This window comes from Bos grunniens, chromosome 23 (genome assembly GCF_055505025.1).
Source record: "Bos grunniens cultivar Pamir isolate PY7600 chromosome 23, Bosgru_T2T1.0, whole genome shotgun sequence".
NCBI classification, from domain to species: Eukaryota; Metazoa; Chordata; class Mammalia; order Artiodactyla; family Bovidae; genus Bos; species Bos grunniens.
In genome coordinates this window covers 1,660,946-1,676,590 of record NC_141187.1, presented here as the reverse complement: position 1 = coordinate 1,676,590, position 15,645 = coordinate 1,660,946, and the positions used below count along the sequence as shown (strand labels likewise).

At 39.5% G+C, this 15,645-nt stretch overlaps 1 protein-coding gene across 2 annotated transcripts in view; it reads left to right on the top strand.

The window, feature by feature from the left end:
* Positions 1–9,566, top strand: part of KHDRBS2 (KH RNA binding domain containing, signal transduction associated 2) — a 619,474-nt gene extending 609,908 nt beyond the window's left edge. The window contains exons 9-10 of one of the 2 annotated variants that reach the window (XM_086370606.1): positions 7,443–7,463; positions 8,726–9,566. In XM_086370606.1, coding sequence (XP_086226732.1) covers positions 7,443–7,463; positions 8,726–8,823 — 119 coding nt within the window. In that variant the 3' untranslated portion in view covers positions 8,824–9,566. The remainder of the gene's footprint in view (positions 1–7,442; positions 7,464–8,725) is intronic. The other variant, XM_086370607.1, reaches the window with a different exon arrangement.
* Positions 9,567–15,645: the final 6,079 nt, after the last annotated feature.

The following is a 15,645-nucleotide window of genomic DNA, read 5'->3' as shown; positions in this document are numbered from 1 at the left end:
TATCCAACTGTTGTGACCCCCATGGACAGAGGAATCTGCCAGGATCCTCTGTCCATGGGTTAGGACTAACAGGACTTTCATTCAAGCTGAAGGATACATCTGAGGGAGGCCTGTGGCTTCTTTTTGGGTACAAAATGAACATGCAAAATATTTAAATATAATAGTTTATTCAATAAACAATTACCAAGTACCTATCATGTGAAGCTGCTCAGTCGTGTCTGACTCTTTGTGATCCCATGGACTGTAGTCTACCAGGCTTCTCTATCCATGGGATTTTCCAGGCAAGAGTACTGAAGTGGGTTGCCATTTCCTTCTTCAGGGGATCTTCCTTACCCAGGGATCAAACCCAGGTCTCCTGCATTGCAGGCAGACGCTTTACCCTCTAAGCCATAGAGTTTGGATTGGAATAGCTTAATTATTCTCTAAGTGGATTATCCCAAGTGTTACTTGTTTCTAATTCCAAAGAGGTTAGGTGGGAAGATCAGTATATACGTAATTTTGATGAAGACGGGAGTACATGCAGTCAAACACATATCTTATTCTGAGGGCTTGTGCCAGTCACTTCCCTGGTGGCTCAGACCGTAAAGCGTCTGCCTGCAATGTGGGAGATCTGGGTTTGATCCCTGGGTCAGGAAGATCCCCTGGAGAAGGAAATGGCAACCCACTCCAATATTCTTGCCTGGAAAATCCCATGGACTGAGGAACCTGATAGGCTACAGTCCATGGGGTCACAAATAATCAGATATGACTGAGCAACTTCACGTTCACTTTCTGTGCCAGTCACAAGAAGTAGTCATCACTATTAAGAATGTTGGTACTTTGCTAGGCATGAAAAGGCAGATCAGGCTTATAAAATTGGTTCCTGAAAATACCGAGATACCTGAAGACCCGTTCTTCTAGTTTTTGCTCAAAGAATGCCTCATTTCTGCTCTCCATCATGCACTTCTTTCAGGGGGTGTTGAAAATCAACAGCTGCAGCAGTACATGGTTTAGTCCTTCTAGTGGTAGATGGCGACTGTCAATTTGTAGTTGTCACTTCTTAAAACGTAACTCATTATGTTCATCTCTGAAAAGAGATATCGGTCAGTCATATTTCCCCCTCATTACTCTTTGATTTTACCCTTTATGTCTTAAAACAATAAACTCTGCAATTACATATAATGACAATACAAATTGTGTGAAAGAAATGGTTGAACCTTTAGGTTCCAATATTTCATTAATATTATAAAAAGTTCAGAGCAGATAGGCTAAAAATGACTTTCACTTTGGATAAATATACACCTAGATTTTCCCCTCAGCAAATTCACTTCAAGCAGCCCACATTTTGGTTAACAAAATTAAAGCTACATTCTCACACATTTAGCTCATCAATTATTTGTTGTTGGACTCACCAATTATTATACCATCAGAGAGGAGTAAAATAAATTGTCTTATTTGCTAACCAAGCAAAGTAAAAAGAGAATGGAATCCAGGGGCTTCCTTCAGATAAAAGAAAATGAAAGAAAGTGAAGTTGCTCAGTCATGTTCGACTCTTTGTGACCCCATGGACTGTAGCCCACCAGGCTCCTCCATCCATGGAATTTTCTAGGCAAGAGTACTGGAGTGGGTTTCCATTTCCTTCTACAGGGATCTTCCTTATCCAGGGATCGAACCCGGGTCTCCCACATTGCAGGTAGACGCTTTACCGTCTGCTCACTGGGTGGAAAGATGGTGAGACAATTACAAATATATATGTTCTATACTCTTGTAGCACATTTAAGATGAAGTCCCAAATTTTAGCAAGGAATTCCATATATATGTTAGGAAAGCTACTAAACTTTCTGAGTTATTGCTTTCTCATCTTAAAGGAAGATAACACTAGCAACTATCTTGCAAGAAAATTGTATTTGCTAATAAAATACATAAAATGCCTAGCACTATACATGACCCCTAGTAGGTGTATCTTCATCTTTTTAGCAGGATAGGTATTTTATAATTAAATAATGAAAATTTGCATTATTATTATAGAGTCTTACAATAACTAAAAAGCATCTAACTTAACATATTCTCTTTGGGAATAAATAGCCATAAAGCAACATGTTCTTAAATATTTGAAAGATGCTTTTAAATAGAATGATATTCCTTTAAGAAATGAGAAATCTGAGTCCAACAAACTGAGTGGCTCAGAGCCAATGTGAACTTTAATCAATCTGTTATAATGCTCTTTTATGATTATATGATGGGAAACTACAGACACTTGTGATTTGTAATAATAGAGATCAATTTAGGTTTCTCACATTAATCTGCACTTTTTGCAAATTGGTTTGCAGTATGTGAAAAATAAGTGACAAGAGCTGTCTTTTTTGTTGCAGTGTGATTAAAAATTTTTGATATTCTTTTTCATATCTCAGAAATATAAGCAACTAGTTATCTAGCAAAATGTGAGCATAAGAGCTATGCCCTAGATAATCTTTATGACGCACTATGTTCTTTCTGAACTGCTCTCTAATGTCAATTTACTCTGAAGATAGCATGTTAAACCTACTACTGGGAGCATAAACATTAAAATTTTATTTTCCAGGTAAATAATACAGACTTTTCATAAATTGGCACCTTGTTCCTGAGCTTCATTTCCCCTCTAACAACCTCAATGTTCATAGTATCTCTACAGCAATCAGAGAACATCATCTTGCAAGTCCTGGGTACAGTCTGGTCATCATGTAGTTAACTTCTCCACCTGGTGTTTTGGTATCTATAAGACAGCTCACAGGATATGGCTCAGAATATTATCTATAGCCTTTGAGAAACAACTAAACGTCCTTGACTATGTTTAATGACTACGTTATTATTATTTGTCTCCTTAGACTGTTTTCCTTTGCTTCAGCATTTCTCACTTCTCTGATTAAATTTATTCTTTGACTAAAGTTTTCCACAAGCAAAAGGCAGGCAGAAGGCATGGTTGGGGCTGGGGATGTGGGCAAGGATCATAGAGTCCTGCTCCATTTCGGTACAAAATAATTAATACAGGCAACATTTTAAAGAATATGAGTTCTCTGGGTTAAACAGGGCCTGAATTCTTAGTCGTGCCATATATTTACTCAGAAAATAAGCTATTTGATTCAGTGTTAGAGTTCAATCCAAGTCAATTGAATGATGGAAGTTAGTAACTCCCTTCTGCAGGCTTTCCTCAGTGTTTTCCTCAAATGTCTATTACAACTGTCGTAATTTATGACATGTTAGTGTTGTCCTGTGGTCTCCTCAAGGCTCTTTAAACCATCTTCATATGCAGGGCTTAGTATAAGGACTGGCACATATGAGATCTGAAGGAAAAACAAGAAAATTTTATTTAATGAATGCTTTATTTGCCTACTTTCCTTCCTATCATATACTGTCAGTCAGTTCAGTCACTCAGTCCTGTCTGACTCTTTGTGACTCCATGGACTGCAGCATGCCAGGCTCCCTGTCCATCACCAACTCTCAGAGTTTACCCAAATTCGTGTCCATTGAGTTGGTGATGCCATCCAACCATCTCATCCTCTGTCATCCCCTTCGCCTCCCACCTTCAATCTTTCCCAGCATCATGGTCTTTTCAAATGAGTCAGTTTGCATCAGGTGGCCAAAGTATTGGAGTTTCAGCTTCAGTGTAAGTCCTTCCAACAAATATTCAGGACTAATTTCCTTTAGGATACACTGAGTGGATCTCCTTGCAGTCCAAGGGACTCTCAAGAGTCTCCTCCAACACTACAGTTCAAAAGCATAAGTTCTTTGGAGCTCAGCTTTCATTATATACTGTAAGGTACATTAAAATCTGGATTGGGAAACCCAACCAGAAATGGTAGGGATTTGATCAAATCAGTTGAACTCTACTTCTCATATCTTTATTTGCTTTTTCCTGAGTCACAATTCAGTAAACCATTCCAGTAATTTCCAACTTGGCAGTGAGTGTGTTACCTTTTCTAAGGAAAAATGTATTTATTTGCTCTATTCATATGCATAGAGTAGCTAGTGCTTCTCAGGAAACAATGATCTTGATATTGAGAGAATTTTACTTTATCATTTTCCAAAAGTAAAAAGAAAGATCTCTAAATTTTATTGTCTGCAATGATTTTTTAATAGCATCCTTCATAGGAATTGAAACATTTGACCAGGACTCCGAAATTTGTATGGAGTCCTAAAATATTTTAAATCTACTCTATCTTCTAAATAGAAGAATCGCAAGAAGACAGACAAATTCAAAGTGCACCTGGATCTTTGTAAGTTCACATTTTAGAGAATTCCCATCATTACCACTTTATAATAATTTGTCTATCCCTATGTGCAAGGTTCTATGGTGGACTTAAGTTGAAATCACTCTGAATTTCTAAAAATTACTTATTTCTCTGAATTAATTCAAGAGCTTCTGGTGAGCAGTGAGGGTATTGGCTGGCGACACAAGGCTCACTGACACACTAGATGATTCATGACCAAGGAGACTGTTTATTGAGTCAGTGCTTTCCAGTCCAGACCCAAAGACCAAAACTTGAGTGAGAGAAGCTGGCTTCTATTATATTGTGGTGTAGACGTGACTCACTATATGTAGCCATTCTGATATTAAGAAAAATATAGATCAAGGAAATACGCACAGATAGATATAGTATTCCCCTGACCTTTTATTATTGAAAAGATGTAAACAACGGGCCCAAGATCTGAATTAAGTGAAATTGATTTCTTCTGCTAATGGTAAGGACGCTTAGACTGCGAGGACTTCAGTTTGCCTTTTTTGTTAACATTGAAGTGGAATATGGCCTTTGTAGCCTGACACCAAATTAAATCTCAGAGACTGAATTTGGGGTGAAGCAGAAAAGAACAGACTTGGGCCCATGCCTCTTCCGTCAGTCGGGGGAGGGTCCTGCTGGGCCCGCCAGGCACCCGGCAAGTGGGGCCACTCGTTTGCCCGGCAGGCCCAGTGGTGAGCCCAGGGCGGGGAAGAGAGGTCGGGCTCCGCAGTCCCGCAGCCTTGAGGAGCCTCCAGCCGCAGCCTGTGTGCGGACCCGGCTGGGTCGCCTCGCTCGAGAGCGTGTCCCCAGGATGAGAGCCTTGGGGTCGGGCTAGAAAAAGACGGCTCTGCGGAGGACAGACAGGCGAGAAGGGCGGGCTGGGCGCCTCCGCTACATGCGGTGAGGCCGCCGCCCGCCGGCCCCGACCGCGGGCCAGGGACGCGGAAGGCTCCGGGGTGGCTGGGCCGGCCGGCGCCCCCGGGCCACCCCCGTGTCTGCGTGGCCTGTGTTCCCGCCAGACCGCCGCGTCTCGGTCTTCCGGCCCCCGGAGCGCCTGCGCCCCTCGCCGTGCTGGCGCACCGCCCCCAGTCGCGGCCGGCACTGCCCAGGCCCGCAAGGGGCCAACCTCGCCCACGTCCCCAGTCTGGCGCCGAACTGGCCTCGTCTCGCGGGGGTGCAGTCTCCCTGCCTCTTGGCCGGCGGCCCGCCGGGCGGAGTGCCCTTCGTGTGCCTGGGGGCAGCTGGGCACGCAAGGCTGCGCGTGGGGGCGTAGGACAGCAGTACCGGAGTGTTCTCCCGGCTCCGGGTACTGGCGCTGGAGGTTGCCAGCCCCGAGAGGGGCACCCCCCCCACCCCCGAGAGGGGCACCCGCCCCCCGACCCAGGGCGGGTGCCCGGACCGGCCCTGTGCTGGAGGCCTCTGACGGTGAGATCCCTTGGCGGGTCCCGGGGGCCTACTTGAATCCGGATCATTTTGAACGGCCCAGGGGCCCCTAGTGGTGGCGCCCAGCCACCACACCTCCACCATCAGTTTGCTGTTCGGGAGAGCTGTTGTTGGAGAAGGCAATGGCAACCCACTCCAGTACTCTTGTCTGGAAAATCCCGTGGACTGAGGAGCCTGGTAGGCTGCAGTCCATGGGGTCGCTAAGAGTCAGACACGACTGAGCGACTTCACTTCCACTTTTCACTTTCCTGCATTGGAGAAGGAAATGGCAACGCACTCCAGTGTTCTTGCCTGGAGAATCCCAGGGATGGCAGAGCCTGGTGGGCTGCTGTCTATGGGGTCGCACAGAGCCAGACACGACTGAGGCGACTTAGCAGCAGCAGCGACAGCAGAGTTGTTGTTATGTAGTTGCTAAGTCATATCTGACTCTTTTGTGACCCTATGGAATGTAGCTCGCCAGGTTCCTCCATTCATGGAATTTCTCAGGCAAGAATACCGGAGTGGATTGTCATTTCCTTCTCCAGGATAACTTCTTGACCCAGGGACTGAACTGGTGAATTCTACATTTGCAGGCAGACTATCACTGAGCCACCAAGGAAGCCTCCTGGAGCTTTAGATAAAGTCAAATAAAACTAAGTCAGTGAGTTTTTATTATGTGCTCTGTGACACGTCCCCAAGATTATGCCAGTTTAAAAGATGTGACAAATCTGGGAGTAGATGTGGCAGTTACGACTGTGTTGTTTTGCTCTTCTGCAGGAACATTCAGCATCTAAGAAATAATCCAGGACTTCCACCCCCTGGGAAACTTGAAGCCTATATTATTTGCAGCTCCTAAAACACATAAATTGCAACTCAGGGATCTTCAACACCTTAGACCAAATGAAGCAAAAGGTGGTACATTCCCTTTGTTAAATACAGTAATAGAATAGGGTAGATTTTATCTTCTACCACCAGAGGGTGAAGAAATTGACATATTCTTGATAATTCATAGACAAAATATAAAATTCACATTATATGAGGCTGACAAGGCACTTTCAAGCTTCGAAGCAAGATTTATTTTCCCTTCCAGTACATCAAAGAAACTTTTCTTTAATTCCAATGAAGTACACAGATAACATTATTCTCCAAAATGTCTATGTTGAGAAAGTCCAGCAGCTCAGACTTAAGTTCCTGTCTTCAAGAGATACTGTGAAAAAGACCAATACCTACAATCCCCCATCAAAAAAACATGATCTGGACTGTGGCCTGTAAGTGTTTCCTGTAAAAGTCCAGAGTGTAAATACTTTAGGCTTTGCGCCAGTATGGTCACAATCACGAAAGTAATCAAGCAAGTCTTCCTTTGTAGAGAAAAGGCAACCACATACAATGTTTTAATAAATAAGCATACTTGTATTCTAAAAAAACTGCATTTATTAAAACAGACAGCTGGCCAAATCTGGCTCAAAGGTCTTAGTTTTCCAACCCCTGATCCAGGTATATCTATATTCTGACCCAAAGTAACATTTCTCATATTTATCTAGGGTCTCACTTTTATGCCCCAACATATATTGCAATAAACATAAGCATGTACCTTAAAGCATTTCCCTTGTGGCTCAGACGATAAAGAATAAATAGTGAAAGAGATGAAACCCTTCATTTATCATCATATATCATTTGTAATGAAGGTATTCTAATGAAGGATATCCTTAGACACCTAATGTTCACCCCTTTAATGCTATTTTCCCCTACATTGATCCAACTTTTGTTCATTTTTCTATATTGTAGGTCATTATTCCTTGCCTTATAGTAAGTACAATTTAAATTTTTTCTTATTATGTTTGCTGAAGACATTTTTTAGAGGCACTTGAACTTTCCAGAGGTATATGCCCTCAGTCTGCAGTGATTTTCCAGTTATTTCCATTACCACCACCTTTTATATCAGCTATCGATGTCAGTGTGTGTCTTTCTAGTAATTCCTCTTCTTAGTCCCATATTTCCTCCCACCAAAATCCAGTCTGCTTTCTAATAAAGAACTGAATTCTGATTGAAAGGCCTAAATAACCTAGCTTCTGGGACTGTATAAATCACCACAGACCCCTTGGCCCTTTGGAAAAGCACTATGTTTCCCTTATGGGTACACGGACTTTACAGAAACTATTTTTCACAATACCCAAAAGCTTGGTTGCTTTTCTTGTCTGTTGGCCAGGTCCCAGAACATTGAGGTTACTGGAAGTCAGAATAAACATAAACGATGAATTGTCCTAGTGTACTAATACCTCTTTATTTTCCAACTTGTTTATTGGAAAAACTGATAGAAGATTTTTCATTTATTTGGCTACTGAAACTTACTTTCACTAACTTGGATAGTTTAGCACAATGAACCTCAAACTTTGACCCTGATCGGTGGCCACAACCTTTATGGCATCAGGGACTGGTTTCATGGAAGACAATGTTTCCATAGACCAGGGGTGTGGGAAGGTTTGGGGATGATTCAAGTGCACTTTATTTCTAACTTAATGCTGCTGCTGATCTGACAGGAGGTACCAATCCATGGCCCAGAGGCTGGGGACCCTTGATCTAGGGAACCATGTAAAAAATGCCAAACCCTGGGTCTCAACCTTTAGAGTTTCTAATCATTTGATTTTGGAGATAGAAAACAGACATTAGGCATTTTGGTTCTGGTTTCGTTTCAAGATTTCTAGATTATTCTAATGTTAATCAGTGGCTAAAAACTGCTGTTTTCCCCTATCCAGTTTCTTTTAGGAGTCTGTGTAAAGAATAAGGAAGGGGTGATTTACCTTGATGCTCCTCTTTTTTTTTTAATATGGACTTTCTGTTTAAACGTTCTTAACTTTCTGTGCTTTGAAAAATGCCATGCTGGCTTATTTCTAAGTGGTTGCATTTCAAAATATATGCTTTTTTGGATGATCTCACCATGTGAAACATGTAGTAAAGCTAGACCTTCAGTGTTAAGATGCTTTACTCTCTTTTCTACTATTGCATTGTAAGTAACTGCTTTCAATAACTGTGAAGCAAAATGAATTTTACTATCTATCTCTTGTTCATAGCACCAGAAGAATGGGCCACGACTCACTCCAGCCTGAAAGCACCTCCGTCAAGGTCAGCCCGAGGGGGATACAGGGAGCACCCCTATGGTAGATACTGAGGGTTCTCCTCACCTGTGACCTCACCTCAAAGACAGTTCATAGCCTGTGGTCTCCACATAAACAACAACATGACAAGTAATAGTCCTTTTTTTTGTTCCTATTCTAGGGATAACTGCCCATGATTGCTCCCATATATTTCTTGTATTTCCCCTATACAGTTGGCATGACAATGACACTATTATTATTTTACAAGACAGACTAAAAAAGATGTTGGCAAGCATCGTCTATAAACCATCATTCAGTAGGATGATATGCTCTGGGTTGTTTTCATTGTTGTGTGTAATCTTTTTCTCTCTCTCTCTCTCTTTTTTTTTTTTTTTCAAATTTAACAAAGAGCATGAATCTCTTAACAGACTTTGAGTCTCCATCAGAAAAACTTTGTTTAAGTTTACTAAAAGACTGTAACACAACATTTGAACTAGCTATAATAAAAGTTGTAGATAAGATGTTTTAACCTGTCTTTTAATATCTGTTAGATGAAGCTGTTTGATATTAAGTTTGTAAATTTAATTTTAAATGCTGTTTTAATGGGGTTGCAAACAAGAAGCTACTGTATGTATGTAGCTAACTGAATTTGTTTAGTGTTTTAACCTGTATTTGTTTAAAAAGGAAACACACACACACACACACACACACACACATAAAGTTCCATGTGTAAGTTTCTCTAAATAGGAAACCACAATTTGTCAAATATGTTTGCCATAATTTGTCAATAAAGCTGAAAGCTTTTGTAAAAACTAAATTTGGAATTACTTGTTTTCTAGCTTTAAATGCCTGCTTTATTTCTTCTTCAAGATATGCCTAAAATGTTTTCTATTTAAAAATTACAAAAATGAACCCAAGCCTGTTTTAAGATATTTGTGTAATACTTTAAAAGTGTACCAATAACTTATGGTTGTTAAATAATTTAAAAGTTAGAAAACTAAACTGTTACATGAATCGTGGTTAGTAGACACTAATGTATAACATGTTAATGGAAAAAAATGGATTTAGAATAATAAATGGATTTTAAACTATCCTCTAAGCTTTATCTTGCTAAACACAAATTCTGGTTGACTTGTTTGCATTAGCTTGTCTCTCGTGAGAAAGAGTAATGGAGTGTAAAGAGGTAAGATTACTACTTACCACTGTCTAAATGCCTAGTTCTTCAACCTTTGAGTTTCCCGCACATTAAATATCCCATCCAACATGTAAGCATTGCGTAGATTCACTTTATTGTTTTCACTCAAAGGAATATGTGGTCTTCATTTGCGTAGTTTACAACAATTTGTTTTGACAAACAAATCATCAGTGTCACTGGCCACTTGTTGCTATTCAACCTCAAAAACTCTATTTGTAATTTTCAGTGCTAAATATCACCTCCCTTGAAGGCAGTTTAGAGGGCTGATATTTCTTTTGAGACTATCAGACTTGATGGCTGATGATTGTTAACGAAATATGTCGCAGGACTCAAAGGATGACTAAACGTTAAAACAGGTAACACTAATAGTAACTCTGTAATTTTGCTATGCAACAGTAATGTTAAATATTCTCAGTTATTAAGTTCCTGATAGTTAAAAAAGTAAACCTACAAAAACATAACAAATAGGTATATAGGTTATTAAAACAACTAATTAACGTTAACTAGAGGCACCAAAATTATTTTACAATATATAACCCTCAAGGTAATAAACAGAACTAAAATTAACAATAATAGTAATGCAACTCTTGTTAACATCAAATGTAAGCTAAATTTTGATGGAACAAAGAAAATGAAAGACTCGATGGTAGGGATGAATGCCAAAACTGTTAATCTCTTAAAAATGATTTTTTTTTTTTGTTTATGGTGGCTTTTGTCAATGTAATTGGTTTACTTTTTTGCTGCTAACCAGCTTAGGCATATTGCTGTTCAGTTTTTGCAGCTGGAGTTGCATGCTGATAGTTTTATGAAGTATGTGTCTGTCATCAATTAAATGTCTAACATTTATGTTTCACAAAGTGCTATTGAGTTGTATTTAATTTGTACTCTATTTTTTTTTTTCAATATTTCAGGTAACCACAAGCAAAGAGCACATAGTTGAATAACAGGTGTGATGAGCTAAGAAGCACAGAGGTAAGATTATTTTTATCCAGAGAAAGATAGATAATCTTCACCAACATGAAGCTGTGCAGCAAGCTAAAACACCAAATGTCACTTGTTGAAATACTAAAGGTTTACTTTGTTGTCTAGGAATTGAGATATTTGTATCTTCTTTTGAATAAAGTGATCTAATTTTGTATTTACTGGCAAAGTTTTCTGAGCTTAGTCAGACGCTTGTCAAATGAAACATGAATTTGTAGTTAATCTACAGCCCTTTTGCTATGAGCTTCTATATATTACCTCTTCTTCACTGTACAAAGAAAAAGTGTTAAAAATTTTATTCTGCAGGTATAAGAAAAGGAAATCACAATTGTTGACTGAGATAGAGGGGATGGGAAAGGAAGCCCCATAACCAACTCCTTGCCTACTCTCTGTCAATAAGATACTATTTATTAACATTGATATTTAGTCAAATAAATAAACTTACCATCATTTTCCTCATTATCCCATTACATTTATCAGTAAAGTCCTTGTTTCTTATCTGTTGTTGTATTTGATTCAGCAAATATTTCTAAGTACAAAGCACTATTGGGAACTGAAACTTAATTTCTTTTTTTTTTAATATAAATTTATTTATTTTAATTGGAGGTTAATTACTTTAAAATATTGTTCTATACACAAAGAGCAGAAATCTCTAGTCAATAAACCTCAGACTGAAAACAATGCACTGCCAGTTTTGGGATCCACAGACAGACCTGAGAATTGACATGATCTTGCCAGGATGCTTGAAACCAAGATAAAACCCAAGTTTTCTCCTGCTGGGTCTGGTCCTCTTATCACCACACAAGCATTCCTAATATATTGTAGCCTTAAACTAATGCCATAGGCAAGGGATGAGAGAGCCAGAAGATTTCTCATGACTGGACGGAGCAAAGAGGCTGAGAGACTCAGGGACTAATAGGGGCAGCTTATGCAGGGAGGAGGAGAAGGCATGGCACCCCACTCCAGTACTCTTGCCTGGAAAATCCCATGGACGGTGGAGCCTGGTGGACTACAGTCCATGAGGTCACGAAGAGTCGGACATGACTGAACGACTTCACTTTCCCTTTTCACTTTCATGCATTGGAGAAGGAAATGGCAACCCACTCAGGTGTTCTTGCCTAGAGAATCCCAGGGATAGAGGAACCTGGTGGGCTGCTGTCTATGGGGTTGCACAGAATTGGACACGACTGAAGCAACTTAGCAGTATGCAGGGAGGAGGAAGGGAGGGCTGCCTGGGGAGGGAATGGGCTGAAGCAGATCTTGGAGTCCAAACAGCTCAGGATGTGCCTAGAGGAGCAGGTCAATGGGCCATGAGGGTCCAATTCATGAAGGCACCGAGCAAAAGCAAAGCCTGGAGAGATGGGGTTGAGTCAAGTCAGAGTCGTCCCTGAGTACTGTACTAAATTGTTTAGATTTTATGGGAAAAATAAAAGGAAGCCACTGTAGGTTTGAATCAGAAGAAATATTCCCAAGAAAATAAGGCAAAACTTACATTAAGTCTTATAGTTAAGAACTGCCTTTACATCTGAGCGAGCTTTTCTAAGACCCAAACTGTTAAAATAACTGTTTAATACCTTATATTTCCTGGTGGCTCAGCAGTAAAGAATCCACCTGTAATGCAGGAGACCCCAGTTTGATTCCTAGGTTGGGAAGATCCCCTGGAGAAGTGATAGGCTACCCACTCCAGTATTCATGGGCTTCTCTGGTGGCTTAGATGATAAAGAATCTGCCTGCAATGCAGGAGACCTGGCTTGATCCCTGGGTTGGGAAGATCTCCTGGAGAAGGGGCATGGCAACCCACTCCAGTATTCTTGCCTGGAGAATCCCCATGGACAGAGCAGCCTGGTAGGCTACAGTCCATGGAGTTGCAGTCAGACATGACCGAGTGACTAAGCACATAAGATAAATAAATAATGAGAACCTACTGTATAGCTTAGGGAACCCTACTCAGTACTCTATGGTGACCTAAATGGGAAAGAAATCCAAGGAAAGAGAAGATATATGTATACATATAACTGATTCATTTTGCTATACCTTAGAAACTAACACAACATTGTAAAGCAACTATAATAAGTACTAGTCTCTCAGTCATATCTGACTCTTCAGGCTCCTCTGTTCATGGAATTCTCCAGACAGGAATACAGGAGTGGGTAGCCATTCCCTTCTCCAGGGAATCTTCCTGACGCAAGGATCAAACTCAGATCTCCTACATTGCAGGCAGGTTCTTTAGAATCTGAGCCATGAGGGAACCCCAAAGCAGCTATGCTTCAATAAAATTAACTTTAAAAAAGGTTTAAAAAATTACTCTTTTTATAAACCAAGGGGAGAGGAATCTTTAATCCAGTATCCTGCATATTCTTCTTCTCTGATCCTTTTTAAACAGTAGGCTTTATTTTGTAAAGCCAGATAGAGAAATCAGTTGCAATTTGTTACTACTTGGATATATTAATAATATGTTTTTGTCTCCACTGTAATTATTTTATGTTGCTGTTATTGTCATTGTATATGCCATGATTCTCTAATCATTCAGACTTGATCTTCTAATGCATTAACTCAGAGCAGGACTATCACAGCAGAAATGCCAATGTTGAACAAGAGAAAATATTCTTGGCTATTTAAGTTAAAAGTAAGAGTTTTTAAAGTTCAAAAACAATGATTTGTAAGAAAGGAGAATTTTAGTTTCAAAACCTGTGTTTTGAGTAGGTTCAGAATAAGACATAAAAGAGTATATTTTAAAGACTCCTATCCAAAAATAAAGAACAAATTAATTAATGAATTAATAAAGACTCCTATCCACCTCCATATATCTATAAGACAAATATTGTTCAGACTGAGAAGAAAGCTCAAGAGATAGCAATATCTAAGATACTAGTATAAAGACATCAGTGTGGTCTTGAATCTGAGTCTATACACTAAATCAATTATTCAATAAAAGCCTTACGCTCAGATAGGCTTAGAACACAAAAGAAATATTTGTCTAGAGTGGAGCCTGGAGAGGATTCACTGAGTTCAGCTTCACTGAATTTCCCCATCTCAGTGTATTTTAGGTGCAATCATCTAAGAAAACATTTGTATAGAATGTTTCTACATGCTGGCAGGCTTGGAGCTTATGTGGCAGAGAGCCACTCACAGACACCTCTGCCGGAAGGCAGGGAAGGAAGTTGCAGCATTAGCTTTGACCAGCACTGACCAGGATGTATAAATATAATGATGTATTAACATTGCAGTCACTTATCACATAACTTTCCCAACTCAAAATAAGCAGAAATGAACACAACAGAGAATGAGAATTTCCCTACGTCAGTGGTCTCTCAGCAGAAACTTTCGATAGAATGAAAACTGTTCATTGTGGCCCTGACTAGTGGACATCTGCCCAATTGGAGGGAGCTTTCTTTTGTCAGTGATACTGGTCCCATTGGATCCTTTCATGGAATCATGTCCCCTCTCACTCATTTCAAAGTGTTGTCTTCCAAAGATGGCAGAAACAGGTACTATGCCAGTTCAGGAGCCAGTGTCTGTATAGATATTCTCATGTCTGACATTTGTCTGTGTAAGTTACATGACATATCAAGCTCTCTAAATTACAGTTGACATTATTCATGTCCATCCTCCACACAGTCTTTCAGATAATGCTATAGCTCTTGGTACACTAATGATCCTGTGACATCAGGGAGCTCAACAAAGCACCAAAGGTAGCTAGTTTGGGCACTAAACACTAATAAGTAAGAAAGTCTTTATACCTACTCATGTATGTCCAACAAAAAGTTTTAGGGCATTTCAGTAGGATTAAATCAGAATCATTTTGATGTCAATTATAAGACCAGATAATACTTTTAGGACTTATTTGTAATATTTAGATAATTTTCACTTTCAGTAGATCAAAGGAACTCAGGCCACAACTGAGTGACTGAACTGAACTGAAGGCCATTTAGCTTAATAACAACTGAAACACTAACAGTTTTTAAATACATTTGGCACAGAAAGACATGCTAAAGATTTTCATGAATTCCTTTCAAGGAAATTGCTTTTCAAACTATATTATTAAAATATTACTCTTGTTCCTTTTGTTTTCCACTTAAAAATATACAGGTTTGTATTTTGAAATCATAAATGTCCCTTAAAAATGTCACCCTTTAATTATGTAGCATTTTCTTCCTTATCTCAATCTCTGTGTCTCTTGGTTAAAATAATTACAGAAATTTGTCTACTTTGGGAGGCTTTAAAGGGAATAGAAAGCAGTGATTGGTAATCTCCCAAGTTGATTGAATATCAAGTATCAGTTTTAGTATAAAGAAATTGTTAACTTCAGGTTCCATTGAAAAGCTTAATTTTTGTTGCAGAAAAATTATGGAGTGAATGACTGCAAATAGTCAATTGAACAGTAATTAACAAAACTGATCACATTATTTACATTATGTATGAGGCCAGGGAATAACAGCAACAATAATAATGAGGCCATCAGTTTTCTGAGTGTACATACCAGGCAAGGTACTAGGAAGAACAGGTAATCCCATTTTATAGAAGAGAAAGTCAAAGTTCAGTGACTTAGCTAATGTCACAGTACTAACATATAAGAAAACCAGTATTTAAAACAAAATTTTATAGCACATACATTTCCCAAAATGCTGTCATGAGTCCCAACTTTTAATGAATTTGATTCAAAGTGAATCTAAAATCTCAGATAACCATAGAATAATTTTTATTTGTGGCAGCTTACTAA